The sequence below is a fragment of the Phaethon aethereus genome (genome assembly GCF_964289735.1).
Source record: "Phaethon aethereus genome assembly, chromosome: 4".
In the NCBI taxonomy this organism is placed as follows: Eukaryota; Metazoa; Chordata; class Aves; order Phaethontiformes; family Phaethontidae; genus Phaethon; species Phaethon aethereus.
In genome coordinates, this window is record NC_138578.1 from 28,210,471 (window position 1) to 28,233,506 (window position 23,036).

Here is a 23,036-nt window from a genome sequence, read left to right on the forward strand (position 1 = left end):
GAACTGTACAACATTCCCAAGTCTCCTATAATATCATGGGGAGAAAACAGAAATGGACAACAACAAAAAGTGCTCTGCTAAAGCAAAGCTTCCAGAGCTATAGTTCTAAAAAAAGGACATGTGTCTTGCATCAAAAAGAAAAAAAAAATTTTTTTTTTTTTAATTCTTGCCTGATATAAAATGATTATTTTTAAAGGTTTGGTTCCTGCAACGGATGGAGAGAACAACTTCACCTAAGGATACTTCAGCTTCCTTCAAGTACCCTAAGTAAGGATACTTACTCCAGCTTTTTATTAGGGGGACATAAATATCCAAAAGCCTTCGTTTCACAAAAAACCTGAATGAAATCCCATCTTCATATTAAATCAAGATGGTAACTCCCTCCACATGTACACTCCATCCAATTCATAACTTTAATAGACCACAAAAAAGTCTGCCCACATATTACAATATAAAATATTATCACTACTTGATACTGAAATATTACTCATTTAAATAAAGGCAGGGATATTTTTTCTCTAGTACAGCTCATTCACATGAAGGTTTTCAGCTCACAGCTCTGTAAGAAGTATGCAAGCAAAATGAAAACATGCTATAACATGTTTAGGACTTAAACAAGTTATGCCCAGTCAGTTCACTTCAAATATGGCTATTTTTGTAGTACAAAAGATCTGAAAACATTAAACCCAGATGTGACTACTGGAGAATGGAGGAGAAGGAGAGCCACAGGCAATGTGACTGCTGTTAGGAGAGAAGAAGCAGTGATAGGCAGCTTGGGGAGAAAAAGAAGGATTCAGAGGAGGGGGGGAGAGAGAGAAGATCCTCGTTAGCACAGAACCACTCACTAGCCTTCAGGCACCCAGCACAACCCAGCCCTTTGCAACACCAGGTTTGCAGCTCCTCTGCCTAGACCAGAGCCAAGGGAAGCCTCGCCACTTAACCTGAAAATCTGGACTCACTCTAATGCCTTGGCTTCCTACAGAGATGATCAAAAAAGTTAAACTAGAGCCTAAGTTATGACTATATTGTTTCCCCATCACACAGTCATCAAATTGTCATATTCCCTGTTGGCAGAAATTAGAAGAAAAGCATTTCTAAAATAATGAAGATTATAATTATAAACTGCCCAAATTTTGTGTGTGCATAAACAGTTAATCTGCTCACTAGAACATCCACGCCTTCAATTCCTATTAAGTTTTCAAAGCTATATGTGCAACATCATTCAGTTTTACTTTCCAATTCTCCTATAAGGAGAGTGTCTTCACAAATGTCTCAAAATGTATCATGGTAGAAATCTACAGCTATCATAACCTTATTCTTTGCAGCTATAAACTGATAAATTACAGCATAATGTTCCAATCAAAAAAGTTTTGGAATTGCCAGACTTCTGGATGTCTTTTTAGATCTCACTAAAATAAAAGATAAGAGAAATGAATTTAAAATGGGAACTGGAGAGGGGTGACACGGACAACGTCTGGCTAACACATGGCAGCTTTGGCTACTAGCCAATAACCTGTAACAATTTATTAATATGAAATATAAAAACACATATAGCTAGCTGTATAACAAAAGTTATTTATAACTACAATTATTTGAGGCACCAACTAGCCTAGACTGTTTGTACACACTCTTACATTAGAGTAAGCAATATTTTTTAGCACTGTGCTTGGCCCCTGTGCCCTTCTGCAACACAAAGAATAAATGCTGGAACTTCTATAGTGTTGACAAACCCTATGATTTAAACCTTCATGGATTAACAAATTAAGAAAAAAATTCATTGAGCTTTAATGATATTATATGCACTATCCTAATCTAGGCATCCTTAACTTTATATGTCACCATCTCCCTCTGTACTGTCAACAGGTCTACTTTTAATAATATGCCAGTAAATAAACTTTTTCTGAACGGAAACCTGAGTCCTTTGTGATTATGTGTTAGAAACATATATATACAGATGTTGAAAATAATGTTAATCGAGGGAAAAAATAATGGCAGGTCCAAATCCACTTTGCCGCTTTTATCATCTCAATCTACGGTATTTATTTCCATGTAAATTAGTAAAGTATGCATAAATCAGACTGTCATGAAGATAAGATTAGTGTATTACCAGTAACTGAACTTCCCTATATAAGATGGCTGGAAATTTTCTGAATTTTTTAAATGCCTTCTTACTTGAGGATTAAAAAGGATAATCTCCATTTTCCTGCTACATATAGCATCTTTGCTATGCTTACTGTCCCAAAAAACATTTGGGTATTAGAAATACTCTGTGTGTGTCATATTTCTGTTACAAAGGATTATTCTGTAGCTCAAAAATTCATTTCTATATTGTAAACACCAAGACCCTCATCTAGGATTTGACACGTACACTTAGTAAAGTTTCTGTATAGCCTTGCTTCTCTCAAATGGAAACACTTTCTTTCGATGCCACATTAAGTGCATCTAACCTTCAAATTTCTGGTTGCTCATCACTAACTAGTTTAAACACATTAGGCAAAACTTAACAGATCAGTACCAATTGTCTGCTGCCCACCTCTGCTTTGTCCTTTTTCACTCCTCTGTTATCTTCATTCTGTCTGATCTGCATGCCTCATTGATTCTCGCTCCCACTTTTCTCTCAGACTATCTCCACACAGATTCTGACTCCCCACGGTCAAAACACATTTGAATATTTTTTAAATCATTTTGAATAACAATTTTTAAACAATACTGTATGAAATTCTGGCTGATGAGTATAAGCTCTTTCTACTCACTTCGTCCAATCTTCTAGACATAAATTAGAGGGAGAAATCTAATGTTTGTCAGAAAATAATAACTAAAAAGGCAATAATTTTACCTCAAGAATGATCAGACGTTCCCACAGTATAAACAGTTGTATTTAAGACTTAAATAAACTGGTATCCTGTAATGGTTAACTGATACATATTGAAGGATCTCAGGAATGGCTCACTTATACATCATGATAAAAAAAGTTCTTTTGTGGAGAAACTATTTAGCGTTATTGAAGAAAAAGAAGCCTTTAAAAATGGATGGTAGAAAAAAAAAAAGCAACACAATGACATCTGCACTACTAATGAACATTTCACATAACACATGCTCCTCCTTGCAATTAAAAGATAACCACTTATATTTCATTTGATAAGAAGACCCAGTGAAAAGCAGGAAACTGCACATAACCCTCTCACCCCCTGCAACCCTTCTACATACCTTGTAGGACAAAATTTCTTTGAATTGATGACTGAAAAAAAAAAATAGATCAATTAACGTCTAAAAAAGCAGAGGTGGAAAATAGACACAATCATTACATACTTGGGACAGATTTTAGACAAAATAGCAGTATCTATATACCTACAAAAAGGCATTCAAGAAAATCAGAGACCATCACAGTTCCAGTTCACTAGAAAAGGAAAAGCGTATTTGGTGTTGCTTTTTTTTCTCCTATTGTATTATGCATAAAAACTCTCCCTTTAAATCACTATAAATGCTAACACAGATTTACTGACATTTCCACGCTGTCACAGAGATACTTTATATTACATGTACGCAACCATGTCCACAACCTCTAGACAAACATATATTTTGTTTGCATCACAAAAGTCAGGTGCCTCTACAATGGAATTGAGTGTAGAACACAGGCAATACAGAGGCAGGCCCTCATGTTTTATAATCATATCAAATAAGGATTTTTCCTTTTCTTTTTAGAAAAAGCAATCCCTAAGATGTAGCTTCAGCTAGGGTTGATAATTTTCTACATGGGCTTACAATGTTAGATTCAAAATTTTAGCAAACACAAAACCATAATTTACATTCTTGCAGCACCTACAGCAACAAAAGTTTTCTAACATAGTGAGTATTTCCAGTCTTCATGATCTAAAAACTTTACTGTTTAACTTTGATCAGTTCCCATTTTAAAACAAGTCTACAAAGAAAGCTATATGCCTACTAACTTTAGAAGGCTTAAAATTTAACTGCCTTTTCGTTAAGAATACTTACTTGTTTTACTGTGTCACAAGAGAAAACAAAAAGGGACACATAAAGAGATGGAAGAATCAAACTAAGAAAATACTATTAAACACAAAGTTTCTTAAACTGACATATTCTAAGTATTTACTCTCCACACACTTCTGTGAAAGCACACTTCGATATAATAGAAAAATATGAAGAATATTTAAAATGGATGCATAAGATTTTTTTTTAGATTTGTTGATTCCTTTTAAGACAGCATGTTTCAGTTTCTTATTTTAGCAAATATATACCTAAGGCAATGTTGTAATTCCTAGTAGAATTAAATCTGATTCACCTTGGACATCCAAAATGCAAAGCTCAGCTTTATGGGAAAAAAAAACCCCAAACAAAAAACCCCCAAACACCACAACCCTCTTCCCTCATCTTGTTCTGCCTCAGAAAGCTGTTAGTCTCTTATCTTCTGCCACTTTACACTTACGTTTTACATTTTATTTATATCAAAGGCATTAAAATTCTTAAGCCTGAAATATGTAAGTATCTTCATCATGGCAGGTTTGAAGATGACAAAATATCTACACAGTCCATTGAAAAAGTATTAAAAATATGAACTGAAATACATGAGAGCTTGTCTACTCGGGAATAAATCAGAAGAGTTTCACAAGCAATAAACTGTGGTATAAAGGAGAACCATTTCTCTAAGCTGATTGCTTACATCTTTCTCCCAATGTTAAAATGTCAATTCCCCTTCTTACAGTAATTTTCATGAGTTTTCTATTAACTTGGTGATTTCCAAGGTAAAAGATCTGCATATTACATAGATTCCTACATACTGTATCTACTATGTTGATGTTATAAAGTCTTCTGAACTATGAACAGACAAATCTAGAAAAAAAATAACCCCAGAATTACCAGTCTGTCTCACCTTCAGTATGGGTTTGCAAAGAGAAACAGGAGGAAACAGTTGCATTATAACTGTCAACCAGTTTAGCCTAAACACTTGCAATGATCTTCAACTGATTAATTCTATACTCTTTTACCGTTTTCTTCCTTCATTTAAGTTGATATTTTAAAGCTTGTCTTGTTAGCTTTAGATTACCTTCGTGGATATTTAAACTTCACTGTGTTTTGAATGAAGCCATAACAACAAGGGGAGATGACAAAGCCTGCCCGTGCCTTGATGCAGTGTTCGATCACCATGTCTGTTGCCACACCACATGCATGGAGAGCCACCTAGAGTGTTAAAAACAAAAAACAAAGGAACAAGCAAGTTCTTTATAGCAATATTCTAAATACAATCCTGTTGCGGTGTTTTTTTGTTTGACTGAGGTACTTGAATACGAGAGGAAGTTTTTGCAAAGCTGTTATGCCAAAGGGCTGGTCCTTAATTCCTCAGTTTTTCGTTCCTCTCCTTCATATCTATGCTGAGGAAAAATTATGGCCCATTGCATTAATGAGGGAACCATCAACTCTGAACAAGGATCACTCACCAAAAGCATTCAAAAGGTAGGTGCACTGCATGGTGATATCAAATAAATTAAAATGAAGCTCCAGAAAGATATTAAAAGAAGAACTGCTGTGGCAATTAGTCAAAAGCTTTTGTCAAGCAAAAAGCACTTAGAAATACAAAGAACTATTTCAAAACTGGATTTCAACTTAGCAGTAAGAGAAGTAAGATATACCTGAAGGTCACATTCAAAGGACAGGATTTATGCATAAATTTTGATCATTTGACTGTAAGTACTGAGTAAAAACTTTAGAAAACAAACATTGGCGGGAAGCATCAAATACAACTTGCCCTCCTTTTTTTTTTTTCCCCTCCTTATTCTTTTCTTTCTTTTTCTTAGTGATGGGCTCTCAAACTAAAACTACAATGCCATTCAATCACAACAGCTACCCAGAAGCATTGGTGTGTGTTTGGGCAACACACAGGTTGCACCCAAATTCTTCATGCTCTCCTACAGGAAGGTAAGTTACTGCTGTACTCAATATATTGCAAGGAAAGGCAAGCAGCTCTCTCCTACCAATACCTGTGACTCCAAACAGGCCAGATGAAAGGGAGGCATTACTTTCTCTGCCTTCTTCCATGTACTCAGTAGCTCAAAGAGTAGACCTGGTGCATACACATTGCTCTATGTTTTCATTAAACTAAGGACATTTTTGAGGCACATTTTTAATTTTATGCCGCTGTGCGGATTTGAAAAACTGCATTGGTTTTTGTTCACTGTAAAGGTAGGAAAAAGGTTTAAAACTGCAAAGCTCAGATTTCAGGGTTCAAAGTTGTTTTTCAAGGTACAGCAATTGAAAGATAAAAACTTTGTGCTCTCAGATATAGATCAAAACAAAGACTTTTTTGTTTGCAGACTGCTTGGTGTAAGCTCAGCTGAGCAGACCATTAATCATCAACTGAACTGTAACTGCATACAGATGGTAACAAATATTCTTGTCTCAAGCAGAACATTAAAAAATTAGTACGAAAATAATTTCACAAAGAAAGTTTTCTGCTCATATGAATTTAACAACAAAAATAAAAGTAGTTTAACATCAGAACTACATTCTTAATATCACAGTTATTACATTACCATGGAATATAATTATAGTTACTGCCTCATCTATCCAAGCAGAAAACAAAGACCTCTGCTTTGCTTGCACATTTGGAAAAGAGACCTTAAAACAGCATCAGATAAATAAAGTAGCTTTGCTGTGCCTGTATGAACTTTTACACCAACTGATTTCTTCTTTGAATTTCTTAGAATCAATTTAGTTAAGTGAAAAATCACAAAATTCAAGACAAAGCTTTGTCAGGATATCCTATATATTAAACTTACTATCTGAAACAAAGTAAAAAGTGAGGACTAATGCAGATAATGCATTTCATTCACAAATCCATGCATCTGTAGACACAGGAAAAGAAAGTGGCTCCTGAAGAGAGCAACAGAGCTAAGGCAGTGTGCAACCATTGCCCTGTATTACTCCTCTGGTGCTGCAAGTCCCCAGAACAGCCTAGTGCACCCAGAAAAGTGAAGGGAAAAGAATGTTCCATGAAACCTCAGGTTCAACTTTAGTGATCTTAAAAACAAAAGAACTCAACACGCTCAAAAATATATCCTGCCCAAACAAACTCTAATCTTTTCAACTTGTTCTCACAAATTAGCTGAGATACTGTGAGTACTGAAGAAATACTAGAAACAACTAAGATCTCAAAGACTCCTCTGGGTGTTAGCATGTAAATAACACTGCATGCAAATATTTGAAAGCTTTCACTTTTAGCCTGAAATCCTTTATTGTGGTTGGTGATTGTACTACAACATATAAGAGTGCAACGTACCAGTACCTTTGGCACTCAAACGGGTTGTTTCAGAACCTTGATCTTCATTACCCCAAAAAACTCATAAGGGCAGAAATTTTATGTGGAGCAAAAGGGAAGTGGTCGACACATTTTTTTTTTAACCTGCTTTTGAACTCCCAGCAGATAATGGATAAGAAAATAGCTAAGTAATGCAGATTTGATGTCAGGGTAACTAAAACATATATAAACATGTTTTAAACTAATACCAAAAGCAGAGAGATGACAACTGCTGACACGTTCATTTTTCTACACCTCTCTAAATTTCAAGTACTATAGCCAGTGAATTTCTGGTCATCGTGTCCACCCTCACATTTAAACTGTATTGTTTTACTGAAAATGGTGAAGTTATGCAATCAGTGACTATCTTTACCAGCCTCAGAAGATGGGTTTAGGAACGATGCATTGCCAAACTTTGTCCATATCTATCTATTATGACATTATGTTGTCATTTTTGTATCAGACCACTGGTTATGACATAATAATACGAAGGCAGTTAAACTTTATATTATTTACCTTCAAACACACCAAACACTTGTGCTACTGGTCAGTAAACCAGCCAGCTCTTGTCTTAAATGTGGCTGGCATAGGAAAGTTAATCCTCAGTTAATGACCTAATCCTGAAGAGTGAATCATGGTATGATACAAACTAACTCCGAAGCCGAGATTGATACAGGTCTCCCAAAATGGGAAAGCTCCAGGTTTGTCTGTTGAATAGACTACAAAATCAGGTCAAAGAAACTGAAATCACAGGCCTGGAAATGAAGAATTTCCAAGTGAATTTTTCTGACATATACTTCAGTATTTTCCTTGTCACAAAACTTGAGAATATAACACTTTTTCATTAAATAAAAACTCCATGGAGATATTTAACTTAGTATTAACCCAAAACCTGAATACAGGAACTCCAATGATCACAAAATTGTAGACTCATTTCACTGAAAAACTAGTACACATTTCACACAGAGAATTCAGTAAATTATTCATAAGGTTATGATTTTCTGAAATAGATCTCTAGTTCATCCATTGAGATTTATATGACAATGTAGCACAGAAAAAAAAAAAGCTACAGAATTGGAAATTTACACTTGGAAGGACTGGACTGAAATAATTTATTCTCTCCTCTTTCTCCTGCACTGTATTTCTTTTCACAACCAAATAGTTAAACAGCACTGTTCATGTACCATCAACCTTCAGCATTAAACCTCCTCAATTACAGCCAAAACAGGCCCTTGAATGGATGATTTAAAGAACAGTCAGACTCGCACTGAAAGTTGGGGCTTGCTGCGAAAGTTCATATTCTATCAACAGAACGTAGAACTGGAAGACAGGAATCTTTACAGAGTTACAAAAGACTATTTATTTATGCCTCACTCTTCACTAGGGCTGCAGACTTCTGGAGAGAACATTCATCTCATTTACTTTCAGGGTCCACCACAGATACTTTGAATCAGTATTCAAATCACCTACTTTGCTCCTGCAGAACTCAGATTCCTGCTTTGGTCTGCTCATTTACAGTTAACTGGGAGTCAGAATATCACCTGTTGACTGCAGTAGGATTCATGCTGAGCACTCCTACAAAACTGAGGTATCATTCTGTGTTTATAAATACAGCTTGAGTATACTTTACACATTGAATACACATGTATATCATAACATTCTGTCATGATAGCTCCTTCTACAGTTTTGCATCGTGTAGCCTTGTTTGCTTTCTCTTAAAATGCTTTTACTGTCACCTAACTACACTTCTGCAGTCACTTTACTGTACTCAGGCTTAATCTGAGCAACAGTAGTCTTCCCATCTTCAAAACCTTCTCCAGAGTATATCCAGTAACGAATGACTGATTTTAAAATAACATGTTAAACCAAGAATCTACCCCACTTTTTCTTCAAAAATTTGAGTGCTGCTTGACCATGTTGTATTTGACTGGAGCAGACACTTCTTTCTTCACTCATGGAATATAAAAGTGATGCCAATTTGCAACAAATAATAAATACAAAACTAACAATACAGATTAATAACATGGGTGCTTCTCATAGCGTCAAAAATACCTGTCTGTAAGGACACACAGAATTTTCTTCTATCAGATATTTTAATTGTTTTAAGAATAATTAACCAGACACTGAAGTTTTGAAGTGGAAAAGTTATAATCACTTACCCCAACGTTAAAAGTCCCATTAAAATAGTCCAAATTTGCTTGAATGAACCAAATATTGTTTAAACCTAGTTCATCACTTCTGTCTTTAGCACGGATCAGAGACAACTCCTTATTTTCTATGAGCACCACCTAGGTTTTGTACACAGGAGAAATTAAGGCAAAAGAACACTGAGAAATCAAAGTACAACATTACCAACAAGCACAAAACTTTGTAGCTTAGTTGAGAAAACCTCTAAATTACTTGTGGCAGAGCTTGAGATCTCCAAAATGATTAGCAGGGAACCCAACAACAATGGAAAGCATTTAATACTTGCCAATATCAATCAGCTTGCAAGTATTTTAGATTTTTTTCTGACTCTTGTTTTCTCAGGAAACCACTGCATGCATTTGAGATTATGCTAAAAATCTGCATGTTTCAAATACAAGTCCTCTGCTGAAACAACTGAATCTTCATATTTATGCACATCTTTTTAAGATGATTATCACAGACCAAAAGCTCATATCATCTATACTTTTTATTTAGAATTTACCTGACATGATGGCATCATGTAAGCAAGAACAATTCCAACATGGCCCTGTGAAAACAAAGACAACAAAATCTGAGTCACTTTTCAGTGTCCCCTGTTGTTGCCTCATTACATGATACGCATCCCCTAATCAGTGAGAGAGCCTTTGAAAGCAGCTAAAATTGCGGCATTTGAACTTTTGCTTTGTGGCAGCAACCACCTAGAACTGCAAAGAGGAAAGCTGAAAGAAACTGCATCATGTAAACAAAAATACACCTTACCCCTCCACTGCAAAAATCCACAATCACATCTCCAGGTTTAGCAAGCTTTGTCACCGCTGCTACCAAATTATTCAATTGCTGTTGCTTCCTCAGAGCCCGGTCTCTAGACATCTTTCCTGGGGATGAGAGAGAAAATGCCTAAGTAGTGATCAGCAGGTCTCAATATTAAGAATTTTAAATGGATAACAGCAAAGCAGTACAAATGAAATTTATGGACAAAACTAAAAACTGGCTAGAACAATTGGGCATCCAAACCCACTTTGAGCTAAATTCACAAATATTTGGTACAGCTTCGTCTATACCTTTAGCACATTTAAAAACTTGCTTTCCACTTGTTGCTGTTAATGTATCCTTAGGAACAGACTCATATAAACTTAACATAAAGTAATCAAATCAGTGTAAACTCTAGCCTGATTACATTCCAAACCTATGAATCATGCCTAGAAACAGAGCTCAATCCCATTCACAGTAAGGTTGCCAAAAAAATCCCTGCTTACTATATCTATACCCTATCCTTAAGCAGCTTGTTTTTAAAAGTTGTACTTTTTCTCCAGTTAATTTTCACTTTTCATAATAAGCAGCCCTGTTTATTTAAATAATTGTGTGTGCAGGGACGTACTTCTCAAAGCAACTACTCCTGCATAGCAAAGTCTGGCTTTCCATCACATCTGTAACACAACCAGAAACAGAAAAACTAATTTCTTTCAAATGTGCTTGGTAAAGTCCAACATACAGTTGCTTCAGCTATAATAAATTTGTTTAGTCAGCACTTACATATTTGTAAAGATGCATTTTGTCTCAGCGGGGCTAAGAGTGCTGACAGACCTACTTAATACTCTTTTTGTTTGTTCAGAAAGCAGATTTTGACATAGATACAGACAGTAAAAATATTCACAAGCTCATCTTTACAGTAAAAAAAAGGTACTCAAACAACTCTCTTGAATGAGTTTTCATGAAGAAGGTTTAGGTGTACCAAACAATCCTCATGTTCTCTAAAATATGAACATATTTCCTACTTGGAGCACCACATTGTATTTGAGTATAGGCACTCTCCAGTTTTGTATTAAATTCATTAACTTTGTCTATAAAAAATACATTTTTCCCAGTGCTGAGGAGTGGTTTAGCAAAAAAACCACAAATCAGTGAAGTTTCCTGATTACTACAAAAGCATGTGAATTCTTATAATCAGAAATTCCACTTATTACATAGTTTATTGTTTAAACGTCTATCCTGGAAATGTATTCTTTTGTATTATATTTTATTCTAAATAACATTTCACATACAAATAATCCATCAAATTCAACCAACTCATCAGATAAAATTATCATTGATAATTTTACATTGATCTGGGTAGAATGAGAAAAAAATTACTTTTCAAGATACTACATTCTACACTGTGAAGGCAAAGAAGAGGAAAAACTGAGAACAGAAGGCAGAGGAAGTAGGGCAGGGTTCATTCTGCACAGCTATTGCACAGACAGTCATTTTGAAAAACAGAGTAATGACGTTTTAAAAAAATACTCCTAGGTGACTGCACTGCATGGTGACATATTAAAATGTGTACTACTACTTAATGGAAATTAAGAGATTGAACACAACCTCCTCACTTCTTAGCAACTTTGTCAGTATAAAATAGTGTATTTTATAAAAATGAAACGACTGTTACATTTCAAACATTTTTTACACTTTATGAAACTTACCATAAAGAAAAGTCCCAGAAAACGAAGCTTTCTAGTGACAAGAATATATACAAGGACTGTGGATATGAAATCTTTACCACACTATGTAAAACGATAAGTACATTTTAATGAATCATCTCTTTCATACAAATAGACCCTTGGAAAAACCTTTTATGAAAGACTATACTGGAAATCCTAATTCCTTGTGTGCCAAATGTCTGTGTGAACTGCTCCATAGCTTGCCTCTAATTTTCATGCTTCCAGTTTATCAAGTCATGTTCAAACGTTCTCAACACCTACAGTTCTAACTGTAGCCAATGGAAGATGCAGGCATTCCAGCAAAATGTACAAAATCAAGTGCTGTCACAGTGTTCGAGCTAGAAACTCAGCTTGTGAGGTCAAACCTATAATTTGTTAGGTATTGTGATATTAATACTTCGGAAACCCTATACCTAAAAAACACACAAGTACATTCTCTGTATACACGTATATGTATGCATATACCCGCACACACAATCACAAGGGATTGTTTGACTTTTAAAAAGTAGTTGTTGTTCTGCATATAACTTTAATCTAATTGAGGCTACCTGAGCAATAAATGAAAAGAACCAAAAAATCTAATTTATATTTGTCTGCTATATTGCCCACACCTGAAACACAGCTGTGGCAAGGGGGGCACAATTAACAGGGACTTTTATCTTGGTAATACAGGCTACTACTTGGGTTTGTTTTCATCAATCAACAGATCTTATTGGTTTTGTTTCAATTATTTCAATTCTGCCTGATAACGTACTTAATAAAATAGCTGTTGCTCTAAAACAAAAAAGAAATGTCCAGATGCCTTCCTCATTTATGGTGGCAGCAAGAGACTGAGTCATGTTCGAATTCTTTCATCTGATAAGCAAACGATCAGCCAAGCAAGTCCAAACTTCCCAACAGATACAGCTTCCTTAGAAGCCCACTAGAAGCTGTCCACACACAATATCTACATCTGACTATAATTACACAGCTGTAAGAGGTGTGACTGCGGCTCAGTTCGGTAAATCTGAGCTTGCTTTAAACAACCCAGTTTGGACACCGACAGCAACACTGCTATGACAACTCTACATTTAGGGCAAGGTAGCCTTCTAAAAACCTGCTCAGCTCTTGTGCTGCTAAAACCCAAGCTACCACCTTGAAATTAGCTTTGTTTATCTCTATGAACTGCATGTACACTTCCAATTGCAGTATAAGCCTTCTCTTGTGATATTGCAGGTCCAGAACTAGCGGACAGCAGTAGGCACAAATAGCAGGAAAGAAGCAGGGACATAACTCCTGATCAGCACTGGATAAAATTTCAGGTTCAGCTAAAAACAGAAAAACAGGCTTTCCAAAAGCATGATAAAAGCATAAACAAAGTTTTTTGTTTGACAGAACTCAGTATGGACTTGCCCTTTTAACCTCAAGACAGCCAAAGCACACAGACTCCCTTCCTTAGATATTTCACTGTGAAGGTAAAAGGTCATCTCTGTTCTCCAAAATGGATTTGAACACAACAAAATTTGCCTCATAAGCTTAGGTGGCTTCACTTACACCATAGCTCATTTTTAACGGGGGTTGGTTCTCACAAGCATTATGTTAAAAAAAAAAACCCAAACAAAACCACAACTTTAACCTTCACAAATTTTCTTTCTTTCTATTTGGTGAAAACAAGTAATAAAAGTAATTAAGGCTCATTCACCATATAAAGTTGCAAGCTCCCTTGGTAGAAAGCCTTCAGAATTCAAGGCTTCCTAAGCTCAAGTAACAGGACGCAATTAATTTAATGGGATTTGTTCTAAATGCTTTTTTCCCTGGTAGCTTTTGTTACATCTCTCTTACATCCACTTTCAACTTCAATCTCTGTAATTATGAGAGGGACCAGGCAGACAATTTTGTTTGCAATTCCTGCCTCCCAACAGGCATTAGCACGAATGTTTCGAGCCATTTTCCTGCACGATACTGAAGGACAGACCACACCTGTCATGCCACAAAGCGCAAAACCCATGCACACACATGCTCCTGCTTCCTTATTCAACTTCTCTGTTCTCATTCTCCAACCCTAAGGTTTTCCCGAGAGGTCTTGGGACTTATTAATAAAAGTGCAACCCCTGAAAAACACCCATCAAATTTTCATACTGTGCAAAGTTAGTAAATAGATCCTAGAGTCACTAAAAATCAGAGAGTAAAATGAAAACAGGTTTCATCAGCAACAACAGATCAACTGCTTAGCACTCAGTCGACCTCCTGAGTATTAAATTAATAAGAAATACTTTAAAAAAATATTAGCCTATACCCTTTAAAAACTCTCTAAAAATTAACTCTTCATGGTCACCAACAAACAAGGTTCCATCCTCCCTTACTGTGCAGACAATAAGTGGCATACATTCCCTTGAAAGATGGAGAAAACCAAGCTTGAATCAACAGGTCATGTCTGGTCTACGTCCGTATTTTGAGCTCAGTAGCTAGAATTACAGAAACACAGCAAGCCGTGACATGGGCTGTAGAGAATGTTAGTTAGAAGAGCTAACTAGTCCTTCATTACATGAAACAGGCAATAAATTCAGCTAAAACTTCTGCATCTAAAAATACTACAGGTCACTTTGCATTTCTCAAGCCCTGTGATGGCAAACAAATTAATTGTTGTCTTCAAGACAGTAAGAGAGAAAGTAGCTTGAAATTTAGCCCTACAAGGCAAAACCTTGAAGAGCATGACCTTTTCGTACAACACACTGAAAAGCTCCCATAAAATGGTTTGTTCCCTTCCTAAGAACCCAATTGACAGATTGCCATACAGTCTCAGAAAGATTCATTTTTAATCAATGGTCACAACAAAAAAATTTTATTTGACTTCATGAATCCAGCATTACTGTTAATTCAGCCCTTATCCAGAAGAGCTTTGAAGTCTCTGTGGCACTTACAGGTCTTGCATTTTGGCACAAAGAAGTATAACTTTTCAGAACACAAAAAGCCCTTTATTTTTATATCACCTTTATCAGTGTTCAAGTTCATATAATCCTTCAGTCCTCAAATAGTATTTCCATATTTCTCAGGTTAAACTTGAAAAGTCATTAAAGTTTCCTTAAATACGCAAAACCCAAATATCACCTCTGAGACTTTAACCTTATTCAACTTTGAATTCGTAACACAGTACAACTGAACACACAGCTACCAAAACATACATATAACACACAGTTACATGCATTCTATTCCATATAGAAGAATCACATACTTCTATTGTTTTAGCACAAGTATCTTTTCATTAGGTTTTTCATAAGCCTCAGCTAACTCATTCAAATGATAACATGAATCTACTTTTCACAGAAATCCAGAGAGAGTACATGTATTGCTATAGTGATTAAGGAGATCTAATCTTAGTATAGCAAAAAGGCTCAGTAACTATAAAGCAATAACGACAGTTTCATTATTTTATACTATGCTGAACAAGTTTTTCTGAAACCAAGGGTTTTTTTCTGGTAGTTATTTATGATAATTCAGCATATTCTAATTATTTCTTAATACGCAGCTCATATCTCCTTCACTTTCACGATGTTATCTGCTGCTACATTATTTTTGGTACCGCTTGGGGGGGGGCGGGGAGTGTTTGTTTCTGTTTTGGGGGTGGTTGCTGTGATTTTGCATTATAGGTATTTTTTTCTTTTTACATGTAGTATTTGTCAGATTAATATAGCTGTACAGTGGTTCCCATGGAACTGCTAGAAAAAGCAGAATTCAAACACATAAAGGATGCCAGTTCAGCTGGCATTTATTTACAGAGAAATATTCTTATTAGTCAGAAATAATAATACCTTCTTATAAAGAACTCTGACAAATCTTGCAATAAGACAATTACCAGGGACAATAACCTTGCTGTGGTCCAGCAGTCACCTTGGTTACTTGAACAATATTCTTCTTCAACTTCATCTGCGTTAATTCAATCTGTGTGGGCCAGTGCTGAAAGCTGAAGATCTGCCCTCCCCTTCTCCAACCTGGGGCCACCCTCCAGCTGCCCCCTTTCACTGCACTGACCTGTGTCCCTTCTCCTCCCTCCCACGAAAGGAACTGTTAGCTTTCAGCCACATCTGTTTCCTACTCTTATTGCATGACCACACCAGACAAGAGTGAAGTAGCAGACGGACCAGCCAGTCTCAGCATCATCTACTGGTATGCCATGGTAAAGACCTAGTTGAATCGCAGTCTTAAATACATACTACATCAAAAGACAGAGAAGCATGTGAGAGGCAAGTGTATCTCAATCCTCCTCTACCTCTCATCCCCTTTTATAGTCATGGAGGGAGGAAAGTTTGATGAGGCAAATTGGATTATTATCTTTTCTGAGCAGTACTTGAACTCAATATAGCAAGTAGCTTGCTTGTGGCTTTTACACTTGGGTATAACTCAAAGTGAGTGACCCAGAAAAGAAAGTGTGGCTGTTGAGAGAGAAGTCTGACCACATCCTGTATCAGGACTTGAATATCTCCTAATTGATATAAATCTGCCCATTTCAAAGCAAAAAGCTTCACTGTTCAGAGTATGGTTTCAGCTTCAAGAATAAAGCAGGCTCTTCTCCAGAGTAGCTGCAAAACAATTAACACTGCAAAATGTCCCTAACTGATTCCTCATGGCAGTTTAGATGGTAGAACAACACTGAACTTGGCCCTCCACTTATCAGGCTCGGTATAAATTGTTCCTTATGTCCAACTCCCTTATTGTCGCATAGCTTTGTGAAATAATTCAGGCTGGCTGTTTCCAGTGATGCTGGACTAAAAAGTGTCTGTCACTGGAAGTCTGCCTCTTATTTACAAAGAATCACTCCTTCACTAAGTGCATTAAGTCCAAGGGTGAGACTTTGAGCTCTGACATTAATTTAAAGACTGCCCTCTAACACAGAGTAGTTTTGAGAAAGGATTTTGTGTATTTGTTCTTATTACTTTACATTGACATATGGGACAAAGTAGTTTGTTAGCAATAATCTTGCTTCTTCATTTTGAGAATTCTTCTTCTTTCCTTTGCTAGGAAAAATATTAAAGGGACACCTAAATGTGAAAAATAGAATAGAATCATAGAATCATAAAATTGGAAAGACCTTTTTTGAACACCTCCAGTGATGATGACTCCACCACCTCCCTGGGCAGCCTGTTCCAGTGCTTGACCACTCTCTCAGTAAAGAATTTTTTCCCAATATTCAACCTAAACCTCTCCCCTGACGCAACTTGAGGCCATTTCCTCTCGTCCTCTCACTAGTTACTTGGGAGAAGAGACCAACACCCACCTCACCACAACCCCCTTTCAGGTAGTTGTAGAGAATGATAAGGTCTCCCCTCAGCCTCCTTTTCTCCAGACTGAACAACCCCAGTTCCCTCAGCCGCTCCTCATAACACTTGTGCTCCAGACCCCTCACCAGCTTCGTTGCCCTTCTCTGGACACGCTCCAGCACCTCAATGTCCTTCTTGTACACAGTATTTGAGATGTGGCCTCACCAGTGCCGAGTACAGGGGCACAATCACCTCCCTACTCCTGCTGGCCACACTAGTTCTGATACAATTTGAGTCCACCCAAAAAAGCAATTCTCATACAGACCACTGAAAATTTACAAGCTCATGAAGATATGAAATAGACTGAAAAGCAAGGCTGAAAATACACAAGAAATGCAAAACTGCTGAATTTGGTCATAAAAGTATTTCTTACAGCATGGGATACTGAATCTGCTGGGATTGACAGTGACAAAGAGAACATCAATCAAATTATCAAAAAAAAAAAGTTTCACTGTTTTTACATTTTCCACTACATCAGTACCTTTTAAAATCTAACACAATTAATTTGCACAATAGCTGAATTTTAAAAATCTCTGTCATCAGCAAGTAAATGGAAACATTTAACTCGGAACAGCTTCACAGAATTTTAAAGTAGGTATTTAATTAGCATTTTCATTATATTGAGGATACATTTTTGGGTTGTCCTACCAGCGGCAATGTATGAAGACTTAAGAATCTAATCCACATTTTAGGACAGAACAGAATTGTTTTGTTACTTACAAAGACTGCTTGTAACAGTTCCTGTAGATTTTCTTATGCATATGGCCACGACTGAAGCCCTCAGTAAATCACTTCCTCTCATTAAGGAGGTATAAATTCCTATGCAAAAATCAAACTAGAAGATAAGCTTTAATACTTGTGTCACCAAGGGACAATATTAACCATCATTTTCCCTAATTCCAGATATAATATTAAAAGAATGCTAAGGTACAAAAGGGAGCTTGCAAGTGAGTTGAAAAATTGCTCGCTGAACAATTATCAATAGAAAACTTAAGTAAAGCAGAAAAGCATCTATGGTGAGCAATCACCTGCTTCCTAACTCTCTTAAGTAGACGATTCAAGACAACCTATCATTATTTTTTAATTGTCAGAGAAACTCGAGCCCGTTCTATCCCATTTAAATTGTTGTGTCTGTTTACAGAGGCTAAAACATTTGTTCCATCAGATACAAGACAGACAGCTTGGGGTTATTATGGACTCATTTGTCCTTTCTTTACTTCTGGAAATTGCTCTTCTGATTTTTCTTACCAGACACTGGATATGAAAATACATATACGCATGCATATGTATGTACATTTATACATGTACCTATATATATACACAAATATATACATACATATATATGAAAGTATTATATTTTAAGCAAAAGCAATGTAGATATTCAACGTTAGTTAATACAATATAGGTACACTATAATTATGCCAGGGTCTCATTTCTTTTCACCTTGGACTTCCTGCATTGGCTTAACTCAATTTCCTCTTAAAACAGTTTTCCCACTGATTTAATTTCAAAAGTAACTGAGTTGGGTCAAAAAAACAAACAAACAAACAAACAAAAAAAACCTGGCTCTGATGTACAAATATTTCCTTACTTCTGCATCAGAATTTTAATGCATTAATCCTATCATCAAATATCTTTCTTACTTCTAAAAGCAGCAATCCCTATTAAATGAAGAAAATTCCCACTAAATTTACTTGGCATAGAGTCTATTTACCTTTTCCTATAGATCACTGGATATTTTCATTGTTACTTTGTGTCTTAACTTTTCCCGTTCATCACAACACATAGCAAAGTGAGTAAGATGCGAGGAGGAAAGCACATGAATAAAAATGATAATTAGATTTTCAGGCAAGTTGTGTTGTTCTGTGTTATTTTGTTTTTTAAGTAACCTCTGAGGAAGATGGGTCTAACAAATGAGTCAATAAAAGCCAAAATTTGTTGCCCATATCCTCCTTACAGCTAAGGATACATAGTTGCTCCGCACTTTGCTGTTCAGAATGCATCAGTCTTCATTCTGCAAAGACCAGACTTAGCACATTTGAATGTTCCTGGCAAGTCCGAGAGAACTAACAGCATTTATGAAGTTACTCATGTGCACATATGTAAAATAACGACCTTAACATTTTGGGGAGGTGAGGGGGAGAACAAACAAAAACAACTCAAACACCACAAATAAAGCCTATAAACTATCCTTCTGGAAAATGTATAGCATTGCACTTTCAGTCAACAGATAAGGCCAGAAAAGAAAACCTCAGAGTATGCATTATTTTTTACTATATAGAGGCTTTTATGATCAAATGTGGTGATATTTTAGCTACAGTCAAGGGAGTAGAAGAGAACGCTATGATGCACAGTTTAAAATATATAGGCATAGGGCAATAATAAAAAGGACAAGAAAGATAACTGAACTCCACAAGAACATTTTATTGGTTTTTTAGATAAGAGTTCCTCCTGATCTTACCAACCAATCTGCTCTTTATTAAGGTAAGCTTTGCAAAATAGCTTTATCACTTCAGGCATAAAAAAACCCCTTCATCTCACATGCACTATCTTGGTGCCGTCTAAAAATGTCAGACAGCTATGAAAACTGACCTTTGACAACCTAAGCAGGAATTTGGCCTGCTTCCTTTCTTGTATTAGAGGATTTTAAGTAACAAAAGAATAAGTCACCTTTTAAAAAAATAAACATCAACAGATGCCAGTAAAAAGAAATGAAAATTAATGCTGGGCTCCCCCTGAATGTAACTATTTTCTACTTACAGGGGTTTTTTTTCCCCCCAATTGCTCATATTCAAACCCCATCTTCTGAATAGTCAACTAAAAGCAATCCAGACAAAACCAGCTAACATCATTTTTACACATCTGGTACTTACATTATTTTTAAACTTTTTTGGACTAGATTATGAAGCCTCTATATGTACTAAAACTACTGAGTGCTATCCATACTAGTATGTACTTGTTAGAGCCACACTCTTCTAAGTTTTTCACATTACAATATTGCCAACAGCAATCTTTAGAAAAATCATGTATCAGCACCTTTCCCAAAACATTGGATTCGTTCCAAAATTCTGAGCTTCTACACATTTAAGCTAACTGACAATGTCTGTTCATCCTTCTCATTGTGAAGCCTTTGAGATTCATATTGTCAAGCTATTTTTCCAGAATCCTAAAGATTAGGGAAATACTCTGTTTTAAAATGAAAGCAGGTGATATTATACAATCACAGGATATCAAGGAATATATCAGTGTCATGACAGATCTGTCATTTGTCATCTGTCAATGACAGATATTGCGTTTACCCTTCTTTTACTTCTTTTTTCTCACATTTTTTTATATACTGTGTCTCCTGCACTCCTCTCTCTTTTTTCCTTCACCTTTCTCCTTTACCTTCACTTCTTTAGGGTCAAGATGCCATAAAGAGAAGTCAATGTGTTCGGAATTCATGAGCAGTTGCAGGACCTCATAACTGACCCTACTGGACTACATGACCACCTGAGGTCACTTCCAACCTGAATTATCTTATGATTCTACAAACGGGTATGTTACAGGTAGTAAGAGTGCTAAACATCTTGCTCAAATAGCAGGTATCAGAGCAAACACAGCACAGCAGATAGGTTTGTAACAGCTTTACAGCAGTGGTGTTCCTTTAACTTTACATCTCTTGTCCTCACCTTAACTCCTCTGTTGCTGCTAGCTGAGCAGTCAGCCCTTTTGCCTTTATCTTACACTCCTTATGTGCCCAAACCCACCTATCACTTACAGCTAAGTGCTTGAGTAAGATGTGAGGAGAAATGCACATTGATACAAACCTTAAAAAGTGAAAGATGATAAAACTTTTGGGGAAGAATAAAGGAAAGGGAAAAGCAACCTCTGCTGTGCTAAATGTGGAAAAAGATCTCTAAGGAGTGCTTTTTCACCTGTGCACAATATTATACCAAATCTCAGCAACGTCCAGGCTTGAGAGGTAGGTGCTGCTCACTTTCTGCAAAATTTCTTCCGATGAAGATGTTACTGCCTGACAACAAAACAAGAATCAAATGGCTTCTCTACCTCTCACAAGCCTAATATACTGATTGACAGCTACTGCCTTGCAGAGAAAAGGGAACAGCTAATTCCTGCTGAATTCAGTGCTCACCAGGGGCTAAGAGCAGTTGTCTCTTGCAGAAACAGGAGAGCTCCTTCCCCAGCAGGAACCAGAGATGGGCCCCTGCTGAGGTCAGAACAAGGGCCAGAAGCCCCTGCCATTCACACTCACAGCTGTTCAGCAGGATCTTGCCTCCAGGGTACCAGCTCTTGGTAGTTAAGAGGCAGCCTATACACCGTGCATGCAGGAACACAGCAGATTTCCCTTTCTGATCTCCTTATGCTGAATATCTATAACTGATTGTTACAGAAAAGGTAAGAGCTAAATGCCTTTGTACAGTAAGGAGTAGAGAATCAAAAGTAGTTGAAGGAAAGACTTGAAAGACACCTCCTGATACAGATCATCTCATTAATTTCCAACACAGCCTCTAACTAAGCAAAAAATTTTAAATATTAGGTATATTAATAATTTGCATGATTCCTGCCTCTGATTTGCTTATCAATAAGAATGAGAGAGCCTAAACTAGTAATTCAGAAACAGGAAAAGCTGTCTTAGAAGATACACATGATTCATTTCACCCTTTTGTTTCAAACAATTGAACAGCTGGCTGCTGGACAAATAGCAGTACTTTCGGCTTAACTTTACATGTCACTTCTGTTTACTGTACAAAGACTAATGGCTGGAGGAATTCCTCCAAAACACTTACCCTGACGAAAAGGAATTTCATCCTGCATTTCAGTCATTACAAAAATTAAATGCCACACTGCAAAGGATTTGATGACCAATTCATAATTCATTGACATTTTAATAAACAAATAACCACATCATTTCACAATGGCTGGGTATGACTTGAAAACAAAGGCATTCTAGTTGCACATGGAAAGGCCATGGTTACAGATTTCTATCTTATCTGAGAGACACTGCAATTATCACAACACTCACAGCTTCACAGAAACACTAAGGCTGGAAAGGACTTTCAAGATCATCAAGTCCAACCATTAAGCCAGTGCCACCGTGTCCCCTAAACCATGTCCTGAAGTGTCACATCCACACGTTTTGTAAACACTTCCAGTGATGGGGACTCCACCACCTCCCTGGGCAGCCTGTTCCAATACTTGACCACCCTCTCGGTGAAGAAATTTTTCCCAATATCCAATCTAAACCTCCCCTGGCGCAACTTGAGGCCATTTCCTCTCGTCCTCTCACTAGTTACTTGGGAGAAGAGACCAACACCCACCTTACCACAACCCCCTTTCAGGTAGTTGTAGAGCGCGATACGGTCTCCCCTCAGCCTCCTTTTCTCCAGACTGAACAACCCCAGTTCCCTCAGCCGCTCCTCATAACACTTGTGCTCCAGACCCCTCACCAGCTTCGTTGCCCTTCTCTGGACATGCTCCAGCACCTCCAACCCCCCCCGTAAGGGGCCCAAAACTGAACACAGGATTCAAGGTGTGGCCTCACCAGTGCCGAGTACAGGGGCACAATCACCTCCCTACTCCTGCTGGCCACACGGTTTCTGATACAGGCCAGGACGCTGTTGGCTTTCCTGGACACCTGGGCACACTGCTGGCTCATATTCAGCCGGCTGTCAACCAGCACCCCCAGGTCCCTTTCTGCCGGGCAGCTCTCCAGCCACTCCTCCCCAAGCCCGTAGCGTTGCATGGGGTTGTTGTGACCCAAGTGCA

At 37.1% G+C, this 23,036-nt stretch overlaps 1 protein-coding gene across 1 annotated transcript in view; it reads right to left on the reverse strand.

Moving 5' to 3' along the window:
• Positions 1 to 23,036, reverse strand: part of GSTCD (glutathione S-transferase C-terminal domain containing) — a gene marked incomplete at its 3' end in the record, with an annotated part of 65,048 nt that overhangs the window by 3,823 nt on the left and 38,189 nt on the right. The window contains exons 5-9 of the mRNA XM_081999672.1: positions 10,256 to 10,371; positions 9,999 to 10,043; positions 9,469 to 9,597; positions 5,063 to 5,196; positions 3,208 to 3,238 (exon numbers count right to left, since the gene is read on the reverse strand). Coding sequence (XP_081855798.1) covers positions 3,208 to 3,238; positions 5,063 to 5,196; positions 9,469 to 9,597; positions 9,999 to 10,043; positions 10,256 to 10,371 — 455 coding nt within the window. The remainder of the gene's footprint in view (positions 1 to 3,207; positions 3,239 to 5,062; positions 5,197 to 9,468; positions 9,598 to 9,998; positions 10,044 to 10,255; positions 10,372 to 23,036) is intronic.